The 25444-nt window shown below is 33.7% G+C and overlaps 2 protein-coding genes across 3 annotated transcripts; one reads left to right on the top strand and one right to left on the bottom strand.

The window, feature by feature from the left end:
• Positions 1-559: 559 nt before the first annotated feature.
• LOC132313716 (calcium-dependent protein kinase 20) lies at positions 560-8751 on the bottom strand. Its single transcript, XM_059812632.1, has 7 exons — positions 7088-8751; positions 5072-5215; positions 4811-4963; positions 3710-3825; positions 2976-3143; positions 1300-1524; positions 560-1191 (listed from the first exon to the last, which is right to left on the bottom strand). The coding sequence occupies exons 1-7, from the start codon at positions 7971-7973 to the stop codon at positions 1075-1077; spliced, it is 1809 nt and encodes a 602-aa protein (XP_059668615.1). The 5' UTR covers positions 7974-8751; the 3' UTR covers positions 560-1074.
• A 2250-nt stretch (positions 8752-11001) lies between these two features.
• LOC132313715 (uncharacterized) lies at positions 11002-25317 on the top strand. 2 transcript variants are annotated; one of them, XM_059812631.1, is made up of 8 exons: positions 11002-11124; positions 11213-11318; positions 22794-22873; positions 22950-23279; positions 23482-23558; positions 24462-24504; positions 24618-24688; positions 24825-25317. In XM_059812631.1, exons 1-7 carry the CDS (start codon positions 11062-11064, stop codon positions 24684-24686), a joined length of 768 nt encoding a protein of 255 aa, XP_059668614.1. In that variant the 5' UTR covers positions 11002-11061; the 3' UTR covers positions 24687-24688; positions 24825-25317. The 2 variants fall into 2 exon arrangements, with proteins under 2 accessions (XP_059668614.1, XP_059668613.1); XM_059812630.1 differs by having other exon boundaries at positions 24618-25317.
• The last annotated feature ends 127 nt before the right edge of the window (positions 25318-25444 follow it).

The following is a 25444-nucleotide window of genomic DNA, read 5'->3' as shown; positions in this document are numbered from 1 at the left end:
TGCTTTCAAATAAATGATTTTGTAAACAATTGTTGTTAATCTTTTCTTGGTAACCAATTTCATGGATTTCATTGTTTTGAGGTTCTCTCATAACCCTTTCTTACCCTGTTACCAGATATATTATCCTACATTGCTGCTTTATTCAGTTTATTGAAGATAATGTCACTCTCTTCTCCTCTAACACAAAGCGTTTGGTTTTTATATATAATACGAGTATAATACAAGATTATTCTAGATTATTTACTACTTCCCAGTTGAAGTTTACTTCCATTTACGAAACCATTTGTTTCAGAGGAAAATTCAATAACCCACCTTCCTAAAGGAAGAGTCATACCAATTCTCAAACAATTATCTGACCATCATTTCATTATTAAACTAACAAAAAACCAAAGTGTTATATAAGTTTACAAATATATGCTGTGATCCGGAAGTCAGCTTCAAATGACATAAAACAAGCTTCTTTAAGCAACAAAGAGAAATTAATACCCATCTTCGGATAGAGTACGTAGTTAAACAAGCTTAGAGAGAAGTCCAGAACATGAAATACAAGAGAGCAAGATGAGAAAAGAGCTTAAATTTACAGGCTGACTGATAAGAAATCTCATCAATTCAAATTGCATTGTTATCTTGTACGCAAATGATCATATATTACACAATAGAAGGAGAAAAGGAGCTTTCACAACCCCACGAACTAATAACAGCAAAGGAAGACAATGCTGTTGTTTTATCAAAGATTTGATATTCTGAGTAGGAACAAATAATAACAACAACAACAACAAAAAGATATGAAAAGAACAGAAGTACAAGTACAAACTAAAGAATGGGTGTGATTATGAACAGTGTTGTCTATGCCAAAAAAATGACCTAATCCGATTCTAGATAGCTAATTGAGAAAATATAAAAATAATATATGCAAACTCTAAAATTGGACAGACAACAATCGCTTTCCCGCTCTCTGAAGCCAGACTGATCTTTACACGCTTCCAATTCTTTCAAGCTGTATAGACTGGCAAATATTATTCAGCAATTAGACAACTATTGAGTGTGGTGTCATTGAGATACCAACATAAAGCATTAATGTTTCTTAAAGGCTTCTCTGAACCCAATGCTTCCGCTATTTTGCAATCCCTTCTTGCCAAAATTAGTGTCTTGCATCATGGCTGCAAATTCATTGTAATCAATGCGTCCATCCTAGAAAAGCCCATACAAAATTAACAGAAGATAAGATTAAATTCTATTCATTCAAAAAATGAAGTATATAATGAAAAAAAGGAAGATCTTCTGGCAGGAAGCCATTACATTATCCTGATCAACTTCACGGATAATTTCATCTAGGTGAACGTCTCCTAAACCAAAATTCTCACAAGCCTGTTGAAGCTCATCTTGGGTGATGTACCCACTCCCATCTTTGTCGAAATATGAGAAAGCTGCATACAGATGGTCCTCCTTCTGGACTTTATTTAGATGGAGCATTGCGGCTACAAACTCACCGTAGTCTATAGTACCGCTGTTGTCAACATCTGCCTGTATTGCCCAAATCACAAGGTAAAATTAGTGACACAAAGAGGATCAGATGTCACAAATAAACAGCGAGGAGTAAGAACAATTTCACGCCTGGGGCAGCTACCATGCAACCCAAAGCACCGAGGCAGCATTATGCTAGGTAATGCCACTCACATAAGGTAAAGTCTTGTTACTTCATCAGGCCGATTGCTCAGAGTTTAGCTAGATGATTATAGTAGTGTCGATCACAAACTATGCTTATATGGTACTGTTGTCAAATCATAATTACGCACTTGTAAAGTGACTGCTAGAAGTGTAAGACTAGCCTGTGTGGAGTAAATCCCAAATTCCTTGCTCGCACTGGCTGTACTGTAATAACATCACATTTTTGTATATTATATTCTATCTTTGCAAATTATGCTAATATGCTTTATTTGTTTGTTATGTGAACATAAAACTCTCATGAATTGTTGACTATTTGTTTTACTGAATACATGCATTTCGGTATTTTATTTTATTTTATTTTTCCTAGTTGAAACTCACACACCCACATTTTTGGTGTTTTATTCATAACTCAGTTTAGTAATTAATAGTTTCATCAATCGTTTTGATTAAACTATTAACACCCACATTTTACTTTATTTATTTGTTATGTAAATATAAAACTCTGATGAATTGTTGACTATTTGTTTTACTGAATACATGCATTTTGGTATGTTATTTTATTTTTTCTAGTTGAAACTCACACCCATTGGTAGGATCAAGATGAGATGACTTTCCATCAGTTCATGCTTAATCTTAAACTATTGCTTCCTTCCAATTCCCCAACTACTTCTGTTTGTAGCTGTTGGTGAAAGAAATTCTTTTACAATTATTTTCCTTTTTATATAAAATTCTCTTTTTCTTGCAACTCTTTTCAGCACATGCACCTAGCCCTGCTTCTACCCCTCTTCCACTTTATGATCCCAAGTTTACTAGCACAACTGCCACTCGTCAAAATGTACCGGTTCTTCATTCGCCTTACAATTCAGAAAGCTTGAACCAAGCCAAGCTTACTAATGCTTGGTTAAGCTTTCTTAATATAATAATGCTATGTTTTGGAGCAACGAATCGGCATCTTGGAATTGGAATTGGAGAAAAATTAGTTCAAACTAATTTCAAGGCATCGATTCGGTGCTCTCAATCGCAACAAAAGCTTATTTCGGGTGGGCAAAATTCAGAAGCCACTCTTTTACTGTTGGTCCCAGCTCTAATCTATGGCTCATCATTTACTCCACCTACGCTCCTCAGGAGTCCGCCAGCTCTATTCTTAACAAGAATAAAAACTCGACCACAAAAGATTGGCAGCAAAATTTTAATTTAGAGACAAAAATGGATAGTTTGAAAGGAAATCTCTGAACGTTTTCTTAGATCTAACAAATATTTGGATCATATGAGAAATAAAATGGTTAAAGATAATAATGCATAATTACCGCTTGCATTAGACCACTGATTTCTGCATCCTTAAGGTTAGCACCCACTCTTTCCAAACCCGTTTTCAGTTCCTCAAGTGTGATCTGCCCACTATTATCTGCGTCTATCATCTTAAACATTTCTTTCAATCCAGCAATTTCCTCTTCAGACAAACTCTCAGCAATTACCTACAAAATGTAATCACAGATGGGCTAGTCAAAACCAAACACAGAAAAAAATTAATGTTGAACAAAGTTGTTACACATCACACATCAATAGAACATTCTCTTTCTTTTGTCCTACATTTAAATTTGGGTAGAGAAGGCAATCATAAATGTGCCCCCAAGATGAGAAAGGACGAATCAGAACCAGATTGCCAGGTCTTGCGCTTTTTTTTTTCAAGAATGTAACTTTCTACTTTTTCTTATATACGAAGTACTCTATATTGTGTAGGGCTGGAATTAAACAAACAATCCTGCAGAAATTTAGAATGTAATTTTCCACGAGTGGCATGCTTCCATCACCATCAATATAAAAAGTGCATTGCCCAATGTACTCCCACCTACAAGGGGTGGGAGGGGGAGGGAAAGACTGGAGACAGACGTAATCTTTGGCGTTATTCTGCACAAAGTGGCTGCTCTCATAGTCGAACCCAGATCTCTGCTTATCAGTCTGAGGTTTTACCATTCTGCCAAGTGATAAACCTTTCCAACATCATCAAATGTCAGAGATTTAAATGATTAAAAGTGCTTACTCTAATGGCTATCTTCTTGAGTTTATTCATGGCAGAGAATTGCTTCAAACGAGTTAGAACAGCAGAGTCAAGAGGTTTATCAGGAGCTACGCCGCCAACCTGAACCCAAGGGTGGCCTGCAAGAGAAATTTATCATTACTAAATGACCTGTATCATGTAGGCGGGACCAGCAGTTGGTAGTGATTAGAAAAACTATATACAGAGAGGTGCATCTTAAAATCAATCTTATTTTGTAATTTTAGCAAAAGCAAAAATTGCTTCTTGTGAATTCTGAAACATCTTAAAAGTACTTCCTATAGAGTGAGTTTTAGGGGATTAAAGATCAGGTGATGCACAATGCTACACAAGCGTAAGGGGTGCCGAAGGAATTCTACGTGAAAATTCTCCATAGAAGTCCATCAATGTATCAATATCTACAATTGAATGGATTATGGAACAGAGTTTTAGACAATTGAAGATTATTTTGTAAAATGGGATGTAACCAAATTTTATCAAATGAAAACTAAGGAAATGTCCCTCTCTGCAATCAGATTTGGTTTGTTATTTGATCACAACCCCTACTTCTTCAGTTTTTTCATCCTCAAATCCTAAATCCAAGAGACAATCATTTCCGGCCTTCAATTCCAGATTTTTAATTACATAGTAGTCCTAAGCAACTCCAGCAATGAAATACTTGAATCCAAACAAATCCCAATCACCTTTCGTCCACATACCTTTACTATTTGTTCCACACTTTCGAACCCTAAAGGTAAGAACTTCCATTCTTTGGTGCACAACAATTTTCTGGGTTTTCTAGTGCCATTATGTATATATAGAGAGAGAGGTGCTATACCAGTCTGCAAACAAGGCATCAGACCCTAATATTACACAAAACCCAATAAACAACACTCCAATAGCAGAAAACCATGATAAAAAATGGTCAACAACTAACTAAAACTTTCCATCTCAGGATTAAAATAATCATGGCCCACCAGTTTATGAATCCCACCAATTCAAGATTTTGGTACAAGATTTTGGCATGGTTGATGGTAGCCATTTGAATTCAATCAATGATGCCCAAATACAAAGGAAGGATCAGACTATAGGAAACTGCATACTCACAAAGAACTTCATGGGCTGTCAGCCGCTTCTTTGGGTCTCTCACTAGCATTTTCCTGACAAGATCTTTTGCACTATCAGATATACTAGGCCATGGTTCTGATATAAAGTCAAGGTCACCTTTTAGAACCTGTTCAAATATTCCTTGCTCCGTTTCTGATCCAGAACATAAAAACACATCCGGAAAATTAGATGTAATTGTTAGATTCACCAAATCATAAGATGTGACTTTTAAAATAAAAAATAAAAAATATTTGTTCTCACCATCCCAAAATGGGGGAACCCCACTTAATAATATATAAATTATTACCCCGGCACTCCAAACATCACATTCTGGACCATAATGCTTCCGCAGCACTTCTGGGGCCACATAATAAGGGCTCCCAACCACATCAGTGAATGTTTCACCTGGATGGATTGAAAAGGTATAAAATCAACTGGAACAAAAAGGGAAAGCGTGCTATATCAAGTTCATAACTCGGTCATATATATCACTATCACCAAGAAAAGGAATATTGATGGGATGATATGTAAATGTTTACTCAAAAGTAAGATTATAACATGGAAAAGCTTATATGGAAAGTCACAAAAATTCTTCGGCACAGACAACAAATGCAATAATATTCATATATATGGAAAAGTCCCAAACTTCTGACTGTTCTGAGATCTGAATCAATTGTATGTACCAAAATCCATTCAACAAGTAAAACTTCATTAACAGAAACTGGTTAAGTGCATTTCCTATCACTTATTCAAGAAAAGAATATCAAAATTAAACTTTCACATGTTTTTGGGCAGGCTAATGGTGGCTACGTATATCCAAGTTGCCAAGTACCAAATCGAGTCTTTGACAAACCAATTTACTTTGTGTCTTAAATAGATCATGGCTAAATAACAATTAGGAGCAGCAAAGTATCAGTCACCTTAGGTTGTTTCCAAGACAGGCTATATATCTATTGTGATAGCCACGCCACTGTCAGGACCAACCAATCAACTAACACAAGCCAAATTTAATCCCCTGTTTCAGGTAAGAGTTTAATCCCTTACAACCACATTACTAACACCACTACCTACTAAGCTGTTAAAGAAGAGGTAGCACTTCTTACTTGCCCAAGAAGATGATCTAAGGTCTTAGAGGAAAAGTCAACCAAGCTCAAGCCTAAATGCTGGCTGATTAAATAAGCTTGTGACCAGAATGGTTAGCCTCAACTTGGTTCATGCGCTTGAGTTCATACCTTAAGATTGTCGAACTGACTGTATTTTCATTCCTGACCTATTGTCTTGTACCATAGCAAAATAGTACAACAGCCTAACCACAGTGATCTAGTCACAAAAATGTCCCCATTAACAGTGTTGTGCATGGGTCAGCTTAATATTAGACGAATGGGAAGCAAAATATGGCCCAATGTACCATTCAACACCCAGCAGTTGCACAAACAAACTTGCACCTAGATTAACATTATCTATAGTAACATAACAGGAGTAAGAAGGCGATATGCTCAGCAACATGGTAGGACACTGGGTTAAAAAAATGTTGACCTAATACAAAATGTGAAATGGATTTTTCGGTCTACCGATGATCGATTGTTAAAATTTATAATGCACAAATATACTGTGTAGCCTAATACAAATATGTGATTAGGATATTGTACTTTCCACATCAATTGATGTAAGATAACACTACGAAATTAAAATCAATGCCACTTCAGGTCGATTTGGTTGCTGAAAGTTTATAGAAGAAATGCATTATAGATCTATTAGAAAAGAGTACAATAATAGGCACCAGGAACAGCCAACGGTCCAAAGATTTATATAGAGCTTGAAAATGAGCAAGGTGAACCTTTTTTTAGTGATCCAATGAGGTATAAGAGATTAGATAAACCAATATGCCGGGTAGTCACTATCCAGAATTAACTCTCGCTCCTGGGGTGTGATAGCACCCATTCTCTCCATCAAAGTCGCCGAGAAACAGCAATCAGGTTTCCAAATATAGGGTTCTGACGCATCTGAAGAGTGATTCCAAATATAGGGATTCTATCTAGACATTAAATCATGCTGTCATCATTGATTTTCTTATGCTAAAAATTGAGGTTCCAAACAAAAAAGTATTTCTGGATATTGTACTCCTGTGGGTGGTTTAGACATAAGATTAAGAAACAAGATTCAGACATAGTGGAGAATGATTCCATGAGGATCTTAAAAGTTCAGTTCACGCCACAGTTGCATCTTAAAGACAATCAATAATTTAACCAAAAAAAAGGTGAACTTTTAGAAGAGTACCTGGCCTAAAGAAAACTGAGAGCCCAAAGTCAATTGTTTTAAGCAGTGACTCCTCTTCCTGGTTAACAAAGAGAAAATTCTCGGGCTTCAAGTCTCTATGCATAACTCCTAAAGAGTGGCATGCTTCCACAACACCAACTATCACCCTTGCAAGCTCAGCTGCCTTTCTCTCTGTATAATGCCCCCTCTGTATAATCCTATCAAAGAGCTCCCCACCTGCACAAAGTTCCATAACAACGTGCACTGCAATGGCATCCTCATAAGCAGCTACAATTGATATCACATGCGGGTGGCCTGCCAAGTGGTGCATTATCTGGATCTCCCTCCTAACATCCTCCACATCCTCTTCAGTTGTCAATTTCCTTTTTGCAATGGATTTGCAGGCAAACTCCTTTCCAGTTGCCTTCGAAATACAAAAAAATGTCGTCCCAAATTGCCCTTGTCCAAGCTTCCGCCCCAAACTATAAATATCCTTCAAATTTCCAGTTTTCCTCTGCAATACTGACTCAACTTGAAGTCCCATACTCGACGCCCGTTTAACATGATTTGGCTTGTTCTGTTTTGCAGCATCCACCTGCTTACTTTCCTCCTCCTTTACCACGGGTACTTCTGGCTTGTCAGGCTTCTTGGGTGCAGCCGGTTTAGGCTCCTCTCCAGTTATTTTAACCGGCTCAGGTGGTTTACTCTGGACACTAGCTTGAGGCTCAGCTCCTTTAGGGGTTGAAGCAGCTACATTTTCTGAACTTGCAGCATTGTTGTTGTTGCTGGCTTCTCCATTAGGAGGAGGAAGAGTGTGCTCCTGTGGCCGGGTTCTCCATACCGCGGCTGTAACAGATTGTAAGAACCCATTCTTGCCCAAATTGGGTCCTACACATGTGTTCCCCATCAAAATACCAATCTAAAATCCTATCCCTCCTGAATCACAATATTCAAATGAAGTTCCAGAGATCCCATTAACAATAATTCAATACAACTAAGAGCTGCGTGATCAGACCATTCACAACTCTATCAAACCCTAAGTAGCCAACCGAACTGTCCTTCCGAGGAATCAAACTCGGAGAGTTTTATAGATCAAAAACTACAATCCCTTTGAACGATTAAGGAGTTATTGAAGCAAATATATCAAAAATGGCTTCCAATAATAAAAATATATAAATAATTTACATTAATCGCATCACAAAAATTCTCAAATGCGAAGCTAATCCAATAATTAGCAACAACAAAAAAAAAATGTAAATGAAGCGACTAAATAGATCAAAAAGATTTTTACAAAAACGATGAAGAATCAATTTTTTGGATAAAAAACGAACATTAAATTTTCAAATGATGGGTAATAAACGATCAATGAATCATAATAAACAACGCAATGGGGGTAATAACAACGTAAAAATGTATAATTAAATTAATACATACGAAAACAGTGAAATCGGAAGGAGCATTGGAGAAAGAAAGTGAAGGAAATTGGAAACAAAATACCAAGGAGATATTAGGGCGATGCCATTCCCATTACAGGTTGTAGAGAGAGAAACAAGAAGGAGAGGGGAGATAGAGGAGAGAGAGAGAATTCCTTGTTGAACAAAATTTTTGTGATTATTACGTGACTAACCATATGATAGTGATACTAGTAAATATATTAATCAAGTAACGATTTGCTCCAAAAATATGGTATAGATAAAAATGATTGTCTTTTTAGTCCTAGTTTGTTGGCATGATTGATTTATGTAATAGATAGGTAACACGTCATCAACTCTTTTTTTCGCTATTAAATGGCATGTGACGGCCCACAATATCCAAACCCTTATCTCCAACAATTAGGTCTCGGGCTGCTTGGGTTGGCCTAGGTTATAGAGACCCTAGTTTCAAATTGGAGCCAGCTTAACTTTCGACGATTTTAATACTCCGTATGAGTTAACAGATCATGGTATGCTACCATGACTATAACAACATATCATCAGATTTCGATTTATTAATGTTTATATTGCAATCGTGGCAGCATTAATTGACTATCGTAATGAAATGTTTCACGTTGGTGTTTGATTTGTTAATCAATTTAACTAAGGATTCACTAATAGGAATTATTTCTATTTTTTATCATCAATTTTTAAAAATGTAAAATAAAAATAAAAATTATGTTGATTAATATAATTTTACTTTTCATATTTTAGAAAGTAATTTCACATTACAAATAGGTCAGTGACCTAACGATACCAAATCCTTACTTCTCAAATATGGGTTAGGTGTTCGAGTCTCGGTGGAGGCATGTGTGTGTGAGTACCCAACTAGAAAAATAAATAAATAAATACTTTCACATTTAATGCATGAAAGAGAAAGTGAGAATTTGGTACCTTATACACTACTGTAGCATTTACTCACCAATCATCCTCTCCCTTTCCGCCATTCTCACCCGACCATCATCGCCCATCGTCATCTCCCTCTTTGTCATCATCATCTCATCCCACCCACCAGCAACAATGGAAGACACTACTCATTAGCGACAATGGAAGACACCACCCACTACACTTTCTACCAGTATCTTTCTCTATCTAGACAAAGACACCTCTCCCATACACATAAAACCCCCTCAAATAATATACCCAAATCAACCATCCATCTCCTTCCTTGTACACATCAAAACCCAGGGCCACAATCATCTATCTCCTCTTATACACACAATGGCAGATCTAAGGTAGGGTTGGGCTGGACTCCAGCCCACAAAAATATATATATATATTACTATTGGTATTAATCCACCCAAACAAGCCCAAGTCTAAAATAAATGCCTAATCCAAACATGCCCAACCCAAATAGGGCATAATACATGTACTATTGCTATGATCTTAGCCTTAAGAATTGCAATTCCCAAACCTCTGTTCTCATCTCCATAACTCCACCATTGTCCTCCTCTGGCCTCAAATTTTATATAGATTATGTTATAATTTTTTTTCTTTTATATGTATAGATTATGTAATCTTTGAATTCAAATTTTTATCTAGATTATGTTATAAAAATAAAATAAAATAAAATAAAAAATTGCTTAAGAAATTGTGTTATTAAATTTATATTTAATTTTAGCCCACCCCATTGTCAATTCCTGAATCTGCCCTTGCATACACATCAAACCCCATCAATAATATATCCAAATCAGTTACGGTGACTACGGCAGCGATTGTGACGAGTCCAGTGCCAGAGCCGGTTTCGAGAATACGGAGGGGGCGGTCTTGTCCGTGTAAGGAGGAGAAGGGACCGGAGCTATGTTGTGTTGGTTTTCTGATCTATGTTCTTGGCCATTTTTTTCCAAAAGAGAAGGAATAATTTTCTTCTAAAAATAATTATGATTATTTAAATCAAACATTTACAATATGCCCACTCCAAATCCTGTGTGAGTCTGTCAATCTCGGTTGAAATTTTTAAGAATTTTGCAAGATGATATGGTAAGTTTATATGAGGATGCATGCGAGCTTGGTGGATACGAATCCGAATTGTGCTTGGAATTTAGAAACCAAAATTAAAATCATAACTATTGAACTTACTTTCTAATTTTTTACTTTCAAAATATTAAAAGCATAAAAGATTATTAAATTCTACCAAGTATTTCAGAAATGAGAATTATAATTTTACTTTTGAAAAAGTAAAAATAAGAAAAGTGAAAACGTAATAAACAAGCCCTAAACGTATCATATTCATATGAAAATTATTTAATTCGTTAATTTATTTAACTAAATTAACTAAAGCATCATATTCGTATAAGAAATGATTCATTTAGCTAAACAGATTGTGTTCACGTTAAAAATAATATTCACAATTATATCATTTTCCTAATTCTAAATAGCATTACTCTTTTATTAATTTAAAATTAATTTTATAATTTTATTAATATTACAAATAATTTAGTGAGGGTCAAGTTAGTTGGGTTGGGTCCAAGCCCCACCCAACAAGGAAATTTGGTAGAGAGAGAGAGAGAGAGAGAGGCAGCAATGGAGGCGAAGGAACTGGTTGCGAACGGAAGCAACAGAGAAAAGAAGATGAAAAGGAAAGAGGTAAACAAAATAATCAACGAAGAAAGTCTTTTTTACATTGATAAGTGAAAGAAAAATGGAAATAAAAAGCTCCGATCGCTAATTGCAGATACTGGAAAAGAAGAAAGCAATCGATGAAATTATCAAAGCAGCTTCTTCGTCCCACAGAGATCACCTCGATTCTTTCCAACCCTTTCGCCACTACAACAGAAACGGTACATATACTTATAATTTATATATTCATATTCACATCATAGTTTGGCCCATCTGTTACAGTATTACCCTAAAGTTTGAATGCTTGTCATATTGCCCTTTGGGTACTTTATGAGGTCTTGCAAGTTGGATTTTATTGCCTTATATTCATATTTGTTGTCACACATGTGTGTGTAAATCTTGTGTCTATAATCAACATGTACATTGACTAGTTTTATGTGTTATTTGGAGCAAATTTCGTTTCCTTTTACTGTTTTTCATCTGCATAGTTGAATTGAAATTTCCTAAAAGTTACTTTGGATTTTAAACTCTTAATTAATTAAAAGATTTGTTCATCACGTTATGGGTGTGGGGGAGGGCTACCCCATTTTATGTGGCTATTTTTTGCTTTTCGATGTGGGGAAAAAAGAAGAATTAACAATAGAAACTGTGCATATAAACGATGTGCAAAGTGTTCTACTGGATTGCTTATAATTGTTCCTTAGCCTGTCTTTGATAGCTGAGAAAAGGTAGGATAGCAAACAAAAAGTTACAAATTTCATATTTCCCTATCATTTAGAGCTTTGTTGAGGGAAAATAAAAGAAAAAAGTTTAAAGTCAATCTGTCAGCACCATTATTTGGCTAGAATAAGTTTCTTTTTAAATTTTTTTGTAAGTTTTCTGAAAAAAATTTGATGATCAACCCGAGACTTGAGTTTTTGGTTTCATTGTCATTTTGTTCTGTTAGCAAATGAAATGGATAGTGATTTAGATTTGACCACAAATATATATATTTTTCCTTCTTAAAAAATATATTTCGGAGTTCTTTTTATATTTATTTGCTTCCCCTCTCAGCCCCCTCTTATTTTGACTTTGCGACCTTATAAACCCCATATTATCAATTTAGAGTTATGTGATGCTCGTTTCTTTGGGCCATTACTTGTTTTAGTGGTAAACCGTGGTTGTCAAGTGGTTTTGAGTCTCATAGTTCAAAGGCAGCAAGCATGTGTGTAATACCTTAATTTTAAAAGGACAGTCTCGGTATTTATTTATTTGTTTTAATTGTATTTTTAATTATTTAATTGATTATTTGACTAATTGTTTATGGGTTTAATTGAATTAAGTGTTACTTGAGTATTTGATTATGTGTCTATGTGTTATTTGTATTTGTCTATGTGTTAATTGTTTAATTAGATTATGTGCTTAAATGGTGTTTTGATTAACTGTAAATTAAATGTTTTATTTTATTTATTATTATTATTATTATTTTTTTTGAGACTCATAGTTCAAAGGCAGCAAGCATGTGTGTAATACCCCTAATGTTAAAATGATAGTCTAGGTATTTATTTATTTGTTTTAATTGTATTTTTAATTATTTAATTGATTATTTGACTAATTGCTTATGTGTTTAATTGAATTAAGTGTTACTTGAGTATTTAATTATGTGTCTATATTTTATTTGTATTTGTGTATGCGTTAATTGTTTAATTAGATTATGTGCTTAAATGGTGTTTTGATTAACTGTAAATTAAATATTTTCTTTTGTTTTATTATTTTATTTATTATTAGTATTTTTTTTTATGATTATGGTTAGTAGTAATGGGCCAACCAATTGGGGCCTATGGACTACTTGGATAAGAGGTTGGATGGGTATGGATTATTACCCATGGATAGTTGTGTATATATAGATATATATTCTATATATATATAAAAAGGAAAGTAATTTATTAATTACTTTTATGGTAACTTGGGTAGTAATATTTAATCTGATGTATATGTTTTATATTTAAATAATAAAAATATACATAGATTTGATACGTGTTATATTTTATTATTGGATAATCCATTAATAAATAATGGGTAATTTATTAATTACTTTTATGATAACTTGGGTAGTAATATTTAATCTGATGCATATGTTTTATATTTAAATAATAAAAATATATATAGATTTGATACGATTTATGTTTTAAGTTACTTTATAATATTATGGTAACTTAAATATTATTGGATAATTCACTAATAAATAATGGGATGTATATAATTTATTTTTTTTAATAAGGATATACATAAATTATAGACGTATCATGTTTTAGGTTACCATATAATATAATGGTAACTTAAGTATTATTAGATAATCTGCTAATAAATAATGTGATGTATATAATTTGTTTAATAAGAATATATTAGGTTATCTTATAATATTATGGTAATTTAAGTATTATCAGATAATCTGTTAATAAATAATGGGATGTATATAATTTATTTATCTAATAAGGATATATATAAATTATATTGTTACGTTACTTTTTTTATATTTTAATTTTTCTTTATTAAGTTGACTTGGAATGAAATTAGGATTGGGGTTAATTTTCTTTAGCTTATATATACATAAGTATAAGTCTGTTGGAGGCTTCAAAAAAATATAGTACGTGATTTTATATTAGAGAGAGAGTTAGAGAGAGAAGGAAGAAGAGGAAGGAAGGAGGAGAAAACCCTTTAGAGAAGAGGATTTAGGAAGAAGAAGTTTAACTTTCAATCTGAAAGTTTAAGGCAAGTTCTTCTTCTATCTTTTTCCCTTTGATTCGTGTTTCTGTACATGCCTAGGAAATTCCAGGATTTATTAAACACATAAAATTAAATAATTATACATGTTTAATTGAATTAGAACATAAGTTTTATGAAATTGGTTCATATCTGTTCTTGTGTTATGAATTGATAAATGCATGATTTTGATTTGATTTCTGGTGTGAATTTTTACATGTTTAAATTATGTATTTTTTATTTCTGTGGAATGATGGAACGTAGAAACATGCTTATGATTCCTGAACATTAAATAGGGACTAGGTTTTGGTTTAAATAAATTTAAATAGACTCAATCATAATGATGCTTGCTATTTGAATGTTTTAAACAAACGAATGGATTTAATCTTTTAAAATGTTTTAGCAATTAAGATTAAATGTGTAGGATGAATTAGATATGGAGAATGCTTATTTGACGGTATAATAAAATATCATGTATAAGATTCAGTTTGTGTAGGACATATGATATAGGAAGTTTAAATAAATAATAAGTCATTCTTATTTTGTGATAATTTGATATCATATTATCATAGTTATTTTTGGATTGTTTGATGTATTTCATTAATTGTTACATCAATTATTAGATTGTGTGGTTTAATGCACCGGTATGGGACGATGGCATTCTAGAGACGGATTAACTTATCAGTTAAGTCCTACCTATTTTATATAAGAGAATTGATTAATTAAAATGTTAAGTCCTACTTATATTCAAGTCAGGTCAGCTGAACAAGTTGAATGACTTGTGGATGATTAATTTATTATATAAGGGAATGGATTAATTAAAATGTTAAGTCTTACTTATATTCAAGTCAAGTCAGCTGAACAAGTTGAATGAGTTGTGGATGATTAATTTATGCTAGATAAGATGGTTACTAGATTATATATATAGGTATGGTGCCATGATATGAGCTTGAGTCTCAGGATCAGTGGTTAGGGTGCGTATATCGCCAGGGATGTGTAGCTAGATATAGTGTAGTTGTGTACCCTGGTAGGTCTAGGTACTCATGCCCCACTATATGTGCGTTTTGCATATTGCCTACTATTCAGGTTGAGACGACCCTATAGTGTAGTGAGGTTCCTTTAGTGTGTGTGTATATATATATATATATACGGACTACTAGTTATTATTGGATTGATTAGGATGTATACGTGTATCGAATCTCTGCTTGGACTGTAGGAGAGTAGAACTTGTTTGTGAGCCTGACCCACCATTATTTTTCAGGTGTTCGTCAGGAGTAGATATTAATCGTGCTGAGTAGGGATCAATCTACTTCACTCTTCCGGTTTATCTACATAGGAGTTCCTTTATGATTCAGTTTCCTGATTTAGACAGTTATTCCTGTCATTTGTTTAGTTTGGATTTTCTAGGGGTCCACACAATATGGATTCCTGAGTTGTATTTTGGAGGATCAGTTATATCAGAAGAGTTTATTAATTAATGGAAATATATTCTGAGGTTTATTATTGGATTGTTATTTTAGTTTCTTGTCAGCATTTTATTTATTCTTCTTTATTCTTTTGTACTCTGTGTTCGTTTATTATCGATTTGCTTTGATATCCCCGGGTATTCGGGCATGGGCCTGACCAACTCGCATTCGGAAATGCGGGGGTATCACAGTTGGTATCAGAGCACTCCAGGTTCAAGTGTCCTTAGGAGTGTCTTTCGTTATGTGACTTCCGCGTTACGTCTCTTAAAACTCAGAGCCCATATTAGGATTCGTTATACTCTATTTACGGTTCATTAGGAGGAGCTGATGTCAATTATATTCTGTAGTTACAGAATGGTTGGCACTGGGAAGAGGATGGGATCGATGGTTTAGGTTCGTTTGGCGTTACTTTAAAGTATAAGCCAAGGAAGGATTAGGTGTACGTGGTAGGTCACTGCATATCGGGGCCAACACGACTTCAGTTGATCTTAAAAAAGGAGACAAGCGAGGAGTAGGAGTCTGAAGAGGATCCTAATGGAGGAGATTTCAGCGTATCCAAGAGAGAGGGTACTAAATCTTGAAGATGGATGATGATGGTGATCTGATTTGTTGGTAGTATAGCAAATGATATTAGTAGAATTGGGGTTGATCAATCTACAAATGGTTAAACTTTCTTGTCATCCTTTAAAGGAGATATATAAGAGGTACTCTTCAGGAGTTTGGGGATCGGATGGAGTTCTTATCAGAACGAAGTAATGATTTTATATCACATACATGAGAACATTGGTATTACGTTGGGATGTTCTAAGTTGCTTTATAAAGCTAAGTTAGACTGTTTACATTCTGCGTATACGGAGGATGAAGGTTAAGCCCTTAGTATTTGCTTAGGCAAACATATGTTGCTCTTAAGCTATATTTAAGGGATATGTTTCGAGGTTGAATGATTACCTATGAAACTATAAAAGGAAATTTGAAACAATCTGGTAAGGTTGATTTCAAAGGCGACTTTCTTTTATAGAAAGAACGATGTCCTTAATAGGAGTATATTTTGTGCTATTATGTTTGTCATACGTGTTTTTTTTTTTTTTTTTTTCTTTCCGTTGATTATTCTGGGTAATGGTATGTGGTTTAGTTGGAAACACAAGTTTGTGATCAACCAATTATTTTTTTAATAACATGGAGTAATAACGCTATTTACGTTAGATTTGTGAGCATGCGATCGTATGATTTGGTGGATACATATAAATTTAGCCAATCTATCGGACCTGGGCATGTGTCATTATGGTATGTTATTTGGGATGAGATAGTTAAACCATCACTACGAGTCAAATAATCTAGTACGATTAGTTTGATATTTAATGCTAGGTATGGATTCGTATCATGTTACAACGCCATGATATTGGTGGTTGTTAATGTTTCAGTATGCGTGAGGTGGTGGTAAATAAAGATCATTGTAACGCCACGATGATTTATCAGAGGTGCCGAATTTGCTGAATATCTTCTTGGAAATTCCAGAAGTTGTTACCAAGTCGAAAGGAGGATTTAGTACTGGTTTAGGTACTGATTGGAATGGCACCGATTGAGGATAGTTGGCTGAATAAATCTTTATCAGTTTATTCTTAATCAAGAATTTATTCACGAGGGTGTGTCATTAGGAGGAATTGTCGGTGTTGCACATGGAGGAGGAAACAAAGTTTCTTCACTACATAAATAATATGCATTTTTTTTTTTTAGGTCATAATTCGCAACAATTAGCTGTTGTTAGGACATTTATGACGTATTTGGAGGATGGAACAGTTCCATTTTTTTTTATTTTTTTTTTCTCAAGATTAAACAAAGAAGTCGAATTGACACTAACTTGTCTTAAAGAAGTAGGGTGTGTCAAGGACAAGATGGTGAGACCAAACACCTATATAAAGATGAGGTGCATGGTATGTATGGAAATGTCGTAGTTTGTTGATTTTTGTTGAGTTAAAGTCATAGTTGACTATTGATAAATGGAATTACCAATGAACTTTCAATATCGGTAAGTTTATCACAACTCAGTGGTGGATAGATTTAGTTGCCGAATTCGTTTTTGAAGATGCTCCAATTTAAACAATGGGTACAGACGAAAGCTGGTGGTACCGGACTAACGGTACTTTCTGTACACAAATTTGATGGAGGATGCAAGGATTGAGTTTCACAACTCTTAGTTTTTTATTCACCCTGGTAGAAACATGATGCTTCACAGTATGAAGCAGATGTTTGGAGGACAGGCAGGAGGAGGGATATAGTGATTTTTCTCTAAGTCTAATATTTATTAGATAGTAGAGATGGACCATCAGAGATCACTAGATCCTTGCAGCTATTTTCTATACTGAAGTGGAAATGACAGAGCATTTTCATGGATTTAGTTGAGGGATTGCTTATTTGATACAATGGTCAGGATTTTAGATGGGATATTGGTTGACTAATAAAATTAAATCAGTTTCATTTTGTCTACTTTGATCGAGCTGGTAAGATATTAGTTCATACGACTAGAACGGATCACGAGACGGTTTAGATGGATGCAAAGTGTAAATCATCAAGTTCCGTCTGTTGAAAGCGAAGATGGAAGTGGATGCTCTCAACAACCGATAGGATATTTAAATCTTTCGGTTCGTTGATAAGTTATCAGTTGAATGTATAGTGGGTGTAATAATAACACTTGTTATTACCAAGGTAGTTTAGGAGGTCAATTTTGAATATCGGAGCTGACCCTAGAGAAGGTGTTACCTTACTCAGATGGAGTTTAAGGTACTGGAGGAGGAGTTAGTAGTTTCTGTAAATAGTGATATGACGGTCGGGCGACTGTGATGGAAATTTATAATTTTTCTTGGTACACCCAAATGGTTAGAAGGTACATCACGACATCAAATGTCGGTTTTGGTGAACAAGTAAGGATAGGGACATGTATATAATTGCCCTAAGTGTAAAACTTGCTATAAAGGTGGAAAGTTGATCATCAGATATCACAGGAATCTTTAGCCACTTCCTATAACAAATATGGAAGTTGAACTAAACAGGAGTGACGATCGGTGGGAAGGATCGACATTGATTTGGAATTTCAATTTTCCATATGGAATCCGAGTAGTGGATTGAGAAAGATCGCTTGAGGACATAAATTTGAGTGATGCTTATTTTAGAACTTCATAGTAGTTCTATAGTTCAGTGATATTGGTGTTATAGCATGTAGATATCCATATTAGTGGATGCAAAGTGCTATTTCGAAGGAGCTTTATGAAGATTTTGGAGCAGCAGCTCTACTTCATATCTATAGACGGAGGAATTAATTGAGAGATTAAATTAGAACATAAAGGATATGTTTGAGGTTTATATCCTAGATTTTCATGGACAATTGGAAGTGTTTACTTCACTTGTCGGAATATTGTCTGTGATATTGTTGGCACAAGGATGTTAGTGTGACAACTTTGGAGGTTTTGTATCTTTCACAATGCATACCTCTCATTTGTTGGTTGGAAATGGAAGTAAGAGTTGTACAATCAGACCTTGACTTCATTTAAAAATATATCGGAGAGAAATATTTTCCTTTGGTATTAAACTGCACGTGGTTGGGAGGCAGCAGTGAGATGTTGTAAATAGTTGAACTCGTATACTTGAGTTTTCTATCAGGGAATAGTTTGCTTGTTCTGTTTTCCATGTAGGAAGAAAGGCGATTTTTGGAGAAATGTCAACGTTACTTATTACATTGACTTTTAGAGGATTGTGTTTCGCAATTGAGGCAGTCGCTTCTGGATTAGCGTTACCAAATTATTCTTGTTGGGTACATAGGAGTTTGTGTGTATATTCTATGGCACTTGGAGGTATGTAGATCATTCCCTTGTCGAAATGGGAGAGGGAATGATTACGTTGTTGTTTGATAAAACCTATGCATTGTATGATTATTGTGGTTCTTAAAATATAGGAACCCTGTATACCACTTAGTATATTGGAGTTAAGTGGAGTCCTCGTAGTGAGGTTGCGTCTACTTGGGAATAGGAGGATGTTATTCGCTCACCATTTCCAAACATAATAGAAGAAAGTAAGGGCGAATTCCGAGGATGGAATTCCTTTTGTTAGGGGGGAATAATGTAATACTCCTAATTTTAAAAGGATAGTCCCGGTATTTATTTATTTGTTTTAATTGTATTTTTAATTATTTAATTGATTATTTGACTAATTGCTTATTGGTTTAATTGAATTAAGTGTTACTTGAGTATTTGATTATGTGTCTGTGTTATTTGTATTTATCTATGTGTTAATTGTTTAATTAGATTAGGCGTTTAAATGGTGTTTTGATTAACTGTAAATTAAATATTTTCTTTTATTTTATTATTTTATTTATTATTATTATTTTTAAATGGTTATGGTTAGTAGTAATGGGCCAACCAATTGGGGGCCTATGGACTACTTGGATAGGAGGTTGGATGGGTATGGATTATTACTCATGGATAGTTGTGTGTGTATATATATATATATAGATATATATTATATACATATAAAAGAGGGAAAGTAATTTATTAATTACTTTTATGGTAACTTGGATAGTAATATTTAATCTGATGTATATGTTTTATATTTAAATAATAAAAATATATATAGATTTGATACGTGTTATATTTTAAGTTACTTTATAATATTATGGTAACTTAAGTATTATTGGATAATCCATTAATAAATAATGGGTAATTTATTAATTACTTTTATGATAACTTGGGTAGTAATATTTATTCTGATGTATATGTTTTATATTTAAATAATAAAAATATACATAGATTTGATACGTGTTAAGTATGGTAACTTAAGTATTATTGAACACTAATAAATAATGGGATGTATATAATTTATTTATTTAATAAGGATATACATAAATTATATACGTATCATGTTTTAGGTTACCATATAATATTATGGTAACTTAAGTATTATTAGATAATTTGCTAATAAATAATGGGATGTATATACAGTTTATTTAATAAGGATATACATAAATTATATACGTATCATGTTTTAGGTTACCTTATAATATTATGGTAATTTAATTATTATTAGATAATCTGCTAATAAATAATGGGATGTATATAATTTATTTAATAAGAATATACATAAATCATATACGTATCATGTTTTAGGTTATCTTCTAATATTATGGTAACTTAAGTATTATCAGATAATTTGTTAATAAATAATGTGATGTATATAATTTATTTATCTAATAAGGATATATATAAATTATATACGTAACATATTTTACGTTACTTTTTATATATTTTAATTTTAATTTTTCTTTATTAAGTTGACTTGGAATGAAATTAGGATTAGGGTTAATTTTCTTTAGCTTATATATACATAAGTATAAGTCTGTAGGGGGCTTCAAAAAAATATAGTACGTGATTTTATATTAGAGAGAGAGTTAGAAAGAGAAGGAGGAAGAGGAAGGAATGAGGAGAAAACCCTTTAGAGAAGAGGATTTAGGAAGAAGAAGTTTAATTTTCGATCCGAAAGTTTAAGGCAAGTTTTCTTCTTCTATCTCTTTCCCTTTGATTCGTGTTTCTGTACATGCTTAGGAAATTCCAGGATTTATTAAACACATAAAATTAAATAATTATACATGTTTAATTGAATTAGAATATAGGTTTTATGAAATTGGTTTATATCTGTTCTTGTGTTATGAATTGATAAATGCATGATTTTGATTTGATATCTGGTGTGAATTTTTACATGTTTAAATTATGTATTTTTTTATTTCTGTAGAATGATGGAACTTAGAAACATGCTTAGGATTCCTGAATATTAAATAGGGACTAGGTTTGGGTTTAAATAAATTTAAATAGACTCAATCATAATGATGCTTGCTATTTGAATGTTTTAAACAAACGAATGGATTTAATCTTTTAAAATGTTTTAGCAATTAAGATTAAATGTATAGGATGAATTAGATATGGAGAATGCTTATTTGACGGTATAATAAAATATCATGTATAAGATCCAGTTTGTGTAGGATATATGATATAAGAAGCTTAAATAAATAATAAGTCATTTTTATTTTGTGATAACTTGATATCATATTATCATAGTTTTTTTTAGATTGTTTGATGTATTTCATTAATTGTTACATCAATTATTAGATTGTGTGGTTTAATGTACCGGTATGGGACGGTGGTATTCTAGGGACGGATTAACTTATCAGTTAAGTCCTACCTATTTTATATAAGGGAATAGATTAACTAAAATGTTAAGTCCTACTTATATTTAAGTCAGGTCAGCTGAACAAGTTGAATGACTTGTGGATGATTAATTTATACTGGATAAGATGGTTACTAGATTATATATATATAAGTATGGTGCCATGATATGAGCTTAAGTCTCAGGATCAGTGGTTAGGGTGCGTATATCGCTAGGGATGTGTAGCTAGATATAGTGTAGTTGTGTACCCTGGTAGGTCTAGGTACTCATGCCCACTATATGTGCGTTTTGCATGTTGCCTACTATTCAGGTTGAGACAACCCTATAGTCTAGTGAGGTTCATTTAGTGTGTGTGTGTGTGTGTATATATATATATACAGACTAATAGTTATTGTTGGATTGATTAGGATGTATACGTGTATCGAATCTCTGCTTGGACTGTAGGAGAGTAGAACTTGTTTGTGGGACTGACCCACCATTATTTTTCAGGTGTTCGTCAGGAGTGGAGATTATTCGTGCTGAGCAGGGATCAATCTACTTCACTCTTCCGGTTTATCTACATAGGAGTTCCTTTATGATTCAGTTTTTTGATTTAGACAGTTATTTCTGTCATTTGTTTAGTTTGGATTTTCTAGGGGTCCACACAGTATGGATTCTCGAGTTGTATTTTGAAGGATCAGTTATATCAGAAGAGTTTATTAATTAATGGAAATATATTATGAGGTTTATTATTGGATTATCATTTTAGTTTCTTGTCAGCATTTTATTTATTCTTCTTTATTCTTTTGTACTCTGTGTTCGTTTATTATCAATTTGCTTTGATATCCCCGGGTATTCGGGCGTGGGCCTGACCAGCCCGCATTCAGAAATCCGGGGGTATCACAATGTGTAAACCATGCCTGGTCTTTGTTCCTAACGCCTGCATACTCGCATAGACTGTACTAACCTTTATAATGACCTTTTTACGCCCTTTTTGTTTCTTTATTAGTTTTTTATTCTTAACGTGAAAACATAACACTTGATTTGCAGCACCCGCATAACTTATGATTAGGCCTACTGAGTTAAAACTCTTTCTGATAATGAAAGTTAGCTCTGGATAAAATTCACAAATTTTGGTTTTGGAATGGTTATCTTTCTCTCTATGCCATGAAATTTGGTGGTGCTTTATATTTTTATTTTATCTCTTTCCTTTTTTATTTTTATAAATAATAATAGATCATTTAGAGGTTAAGAATTTCAGGCTAAATTTTCTTGTAATGCCCATGTTAATTTGGTTGCTAGGCTTGTCTGTATACTTGGAATCAGGTCGCGGGGATAAGCTCTCCTCACCTTTAAAGCAACACATCCAAAACCTGCTTAAGGTTATAGGAGTTGTCAGTCTCATTATTCCTTCTTTTACTTTGCCAAATCATAGAATGATATTGTATATTTTTACAGGTCAATATGGAAGAGATGTATGGATCTGAGTGGCGTAAAGAAGAGAAGGTGAAGCGCCGGGAAATGGTAGCTCCAGAAGCACGATATATATTTGTACACGAGGCTCCAAATGAAAATGCTAATCATATTTCCACAATGGTAGAAAAGGAAATGTCTTTTTCTAATAGCATTGATAATAGGGGCCCCATTGTCGGATTTGTTCAATTTCGCTTTACTATAGAGGAAGAAATACCCGTTCTTTATGTCTATGAGTTACAGCTTGAGCCTCATGTTCAAGGGAAAGGACTAGGGAAATTCTTAATGCAACTAATTGAGCTTATTGCTCGTAAGGTGATGAATAGCTTCTACGAATCCTGTTTATGTTTATAACTGATAATGTTTAATGGTATTCCACATCAACATATTGGCATTGTATGTTGAATTTATTTTTGGTGTTGTTTGCTTAGCTCTTTTTATTTATTTATTTACTTCTGGTTGTGACAGGAGAATCTTATGGCTTTTGGAATTAATTTAACGTTTAAATCATTTGCAGAACCGCATGGGTGCTGTGGTGCTAACTGTTCAAAAAGCAAACTTGTTAGCTTTGACTTTCTATATGAGTAAGCTTGGGTAAGCCTGTTAATCATTAAGACAACACACACACACACACAAGTTAAATAGGAAAAACATAGACTTACCATTAGTAATCCTTATGTTATTCCAGTTGTAATACTTCGTTAAATCATCACCATATCTCAGGAATTATCTTATTGGCCATCCCTTTGCTGCTTTGTCTTATTAGCATCACAAAGAACTGCCAAATCCCTCCATCCCACAATACTTGACTTTCAGCTCATTCTGATACTTGTTTTACTGTACAATTTGAAATCTTAAGGAATATATTAGCTAATATATTGTGGATACAGACTTGGGCGTGGTGCTTAGATATCTAGCAATGTGTTGGACATTGCTAGTCCTTATTTTAAGCAATGGGCGTTGCCTATGCCAAAATTAGTGTCAGACAAATGTGTCTCTAGGTACTTTGTCGATAAGGGTTGAAGACAAACTGTTGTCAAGTTAAAGATTGTTACATACTGTAGAGATTTGACTTAGCCAAATTTAAATTCATACATGACCATGCATGGGGGATGATGCCTACCCGGTGCAGGACATCAAGGAAGCTGTTAACCAGACGATAGGAGAGCCAGTGGCCAAAGTATAGGTGAATGATGGTTGTGATTGTAACGATCCAAAGGTAGTGAAATTCCTTGGTAAATTTTGACCGACAGGTCCGAGACACGGTAGACATAATAAAAAGTGTGATTGTCATCCTTGTCATGCTATATGCCAGCTTATAATTCAGCTACTGCTTATTGTGCCCATGTTCAGCTTCTTTCTGCAAGTTGTTGGGGTATTTTTGGATTTTGTTCTAACATTAAAATTTTGCAACTGTCAAGGAAAAAAAAAAAAATTTCCTCTTGAAATCAATTAAATATTGCTGTAAAACTCAAGCTTGAATTTCATTTTGTGCAGGTACTCTATATCAAGTATTTCACCATCAAGAATTGATCCATTGGTATGCAATTATGGGTTGATTCTGATGCCACTTCTAGATTTTGCTACTGTTTTACATTGCTTTTTCAGTTCCTCGAAATTATTATGATCTAGTATTTGTCTCTTTGTTTGCAGATAGGGCTCGAGAAAAATTATGAAATTCTTTGTAAAGCATTTGATAACGAAGCTAAAGCAATATTATGAATGTGAGTTTGTTAGGGAGATTTGAGGATGGTTTTATGAGTTGCTTCAGTTGAATTTGCAATGCTGCAATTTTGAAGAGTTGGTAAATTGTTGTGTCCAAAAATTCAGTTCTAATTCTGCAAAGCCAAAATTTTACAGAATTGTTTTCTCTGTTGTGATTTGGGCAATTTATAATGAGAGGAACTCCAGCTATCATAAGGGCTGCCACAGGAATGCTGAGGATGTTGCTAGAGCTGTGTTGTTTGAAGTTCTTGATGTTGCTGGACTCCATTATACTGATGTTATCTGCTACATTTGATATTTTCTTACGTTCCTTTATTTCCATTTGTATTGGAAATGGGCTTCCGACGTTTTATTGTAAAGCAAGGGAACGCCCCTACTGTTTTCTTTGTATATCATAGTAGTATTGATTAATTAAACAAAATGTAAAACACATGCATATCATAGTCCCCGAACATGTAAAAATTTATCGATTGTTGGGTGCTTGGTAACAGTGGGCTACTTGAAAAGCTGAGGTACTAACTGAAATACTTCTATGACTCTGTTTTTGGTACATTAGCTGCGGTATTAGCATTTATGAGTATGTTTGGAATACTAAAAGATGGAGTGGATTTGATTATTGATTTTTCTTTAACATTTATGAGTATGTTTGGAATACTAAAATTGTGATATTTAGTGCAATGAAGTAAAGTTGATTATTGATCCTTTTGTAATGTTTCTGTACTTGGTGAAGATTAAAATTGTGGTGTTTAGTGTGT

This window comes from Cornus florida, unplaced genomic scaffold (assembly GCF_030987335.1).
Source record: "Cornus florida cultivar Cherokee Brave unplaced genomic scaffold, ASM3098733v1 CherokeeBrave_3.0.0_Hap2_Chr06, whole genome shotgun sequence".
Taxonomy (NCBI): domain Eukaryota; kingdom Viridiplantae; phylum Streptophyta; class Magnoliopsida; order Cornales; family Cornaceae; genus Cornus; species Cornus florida.
Note: the sequence above shows the minus strand (reverse complement) of the source record. Positions and strands in the feature narration are given on the sequence as shown.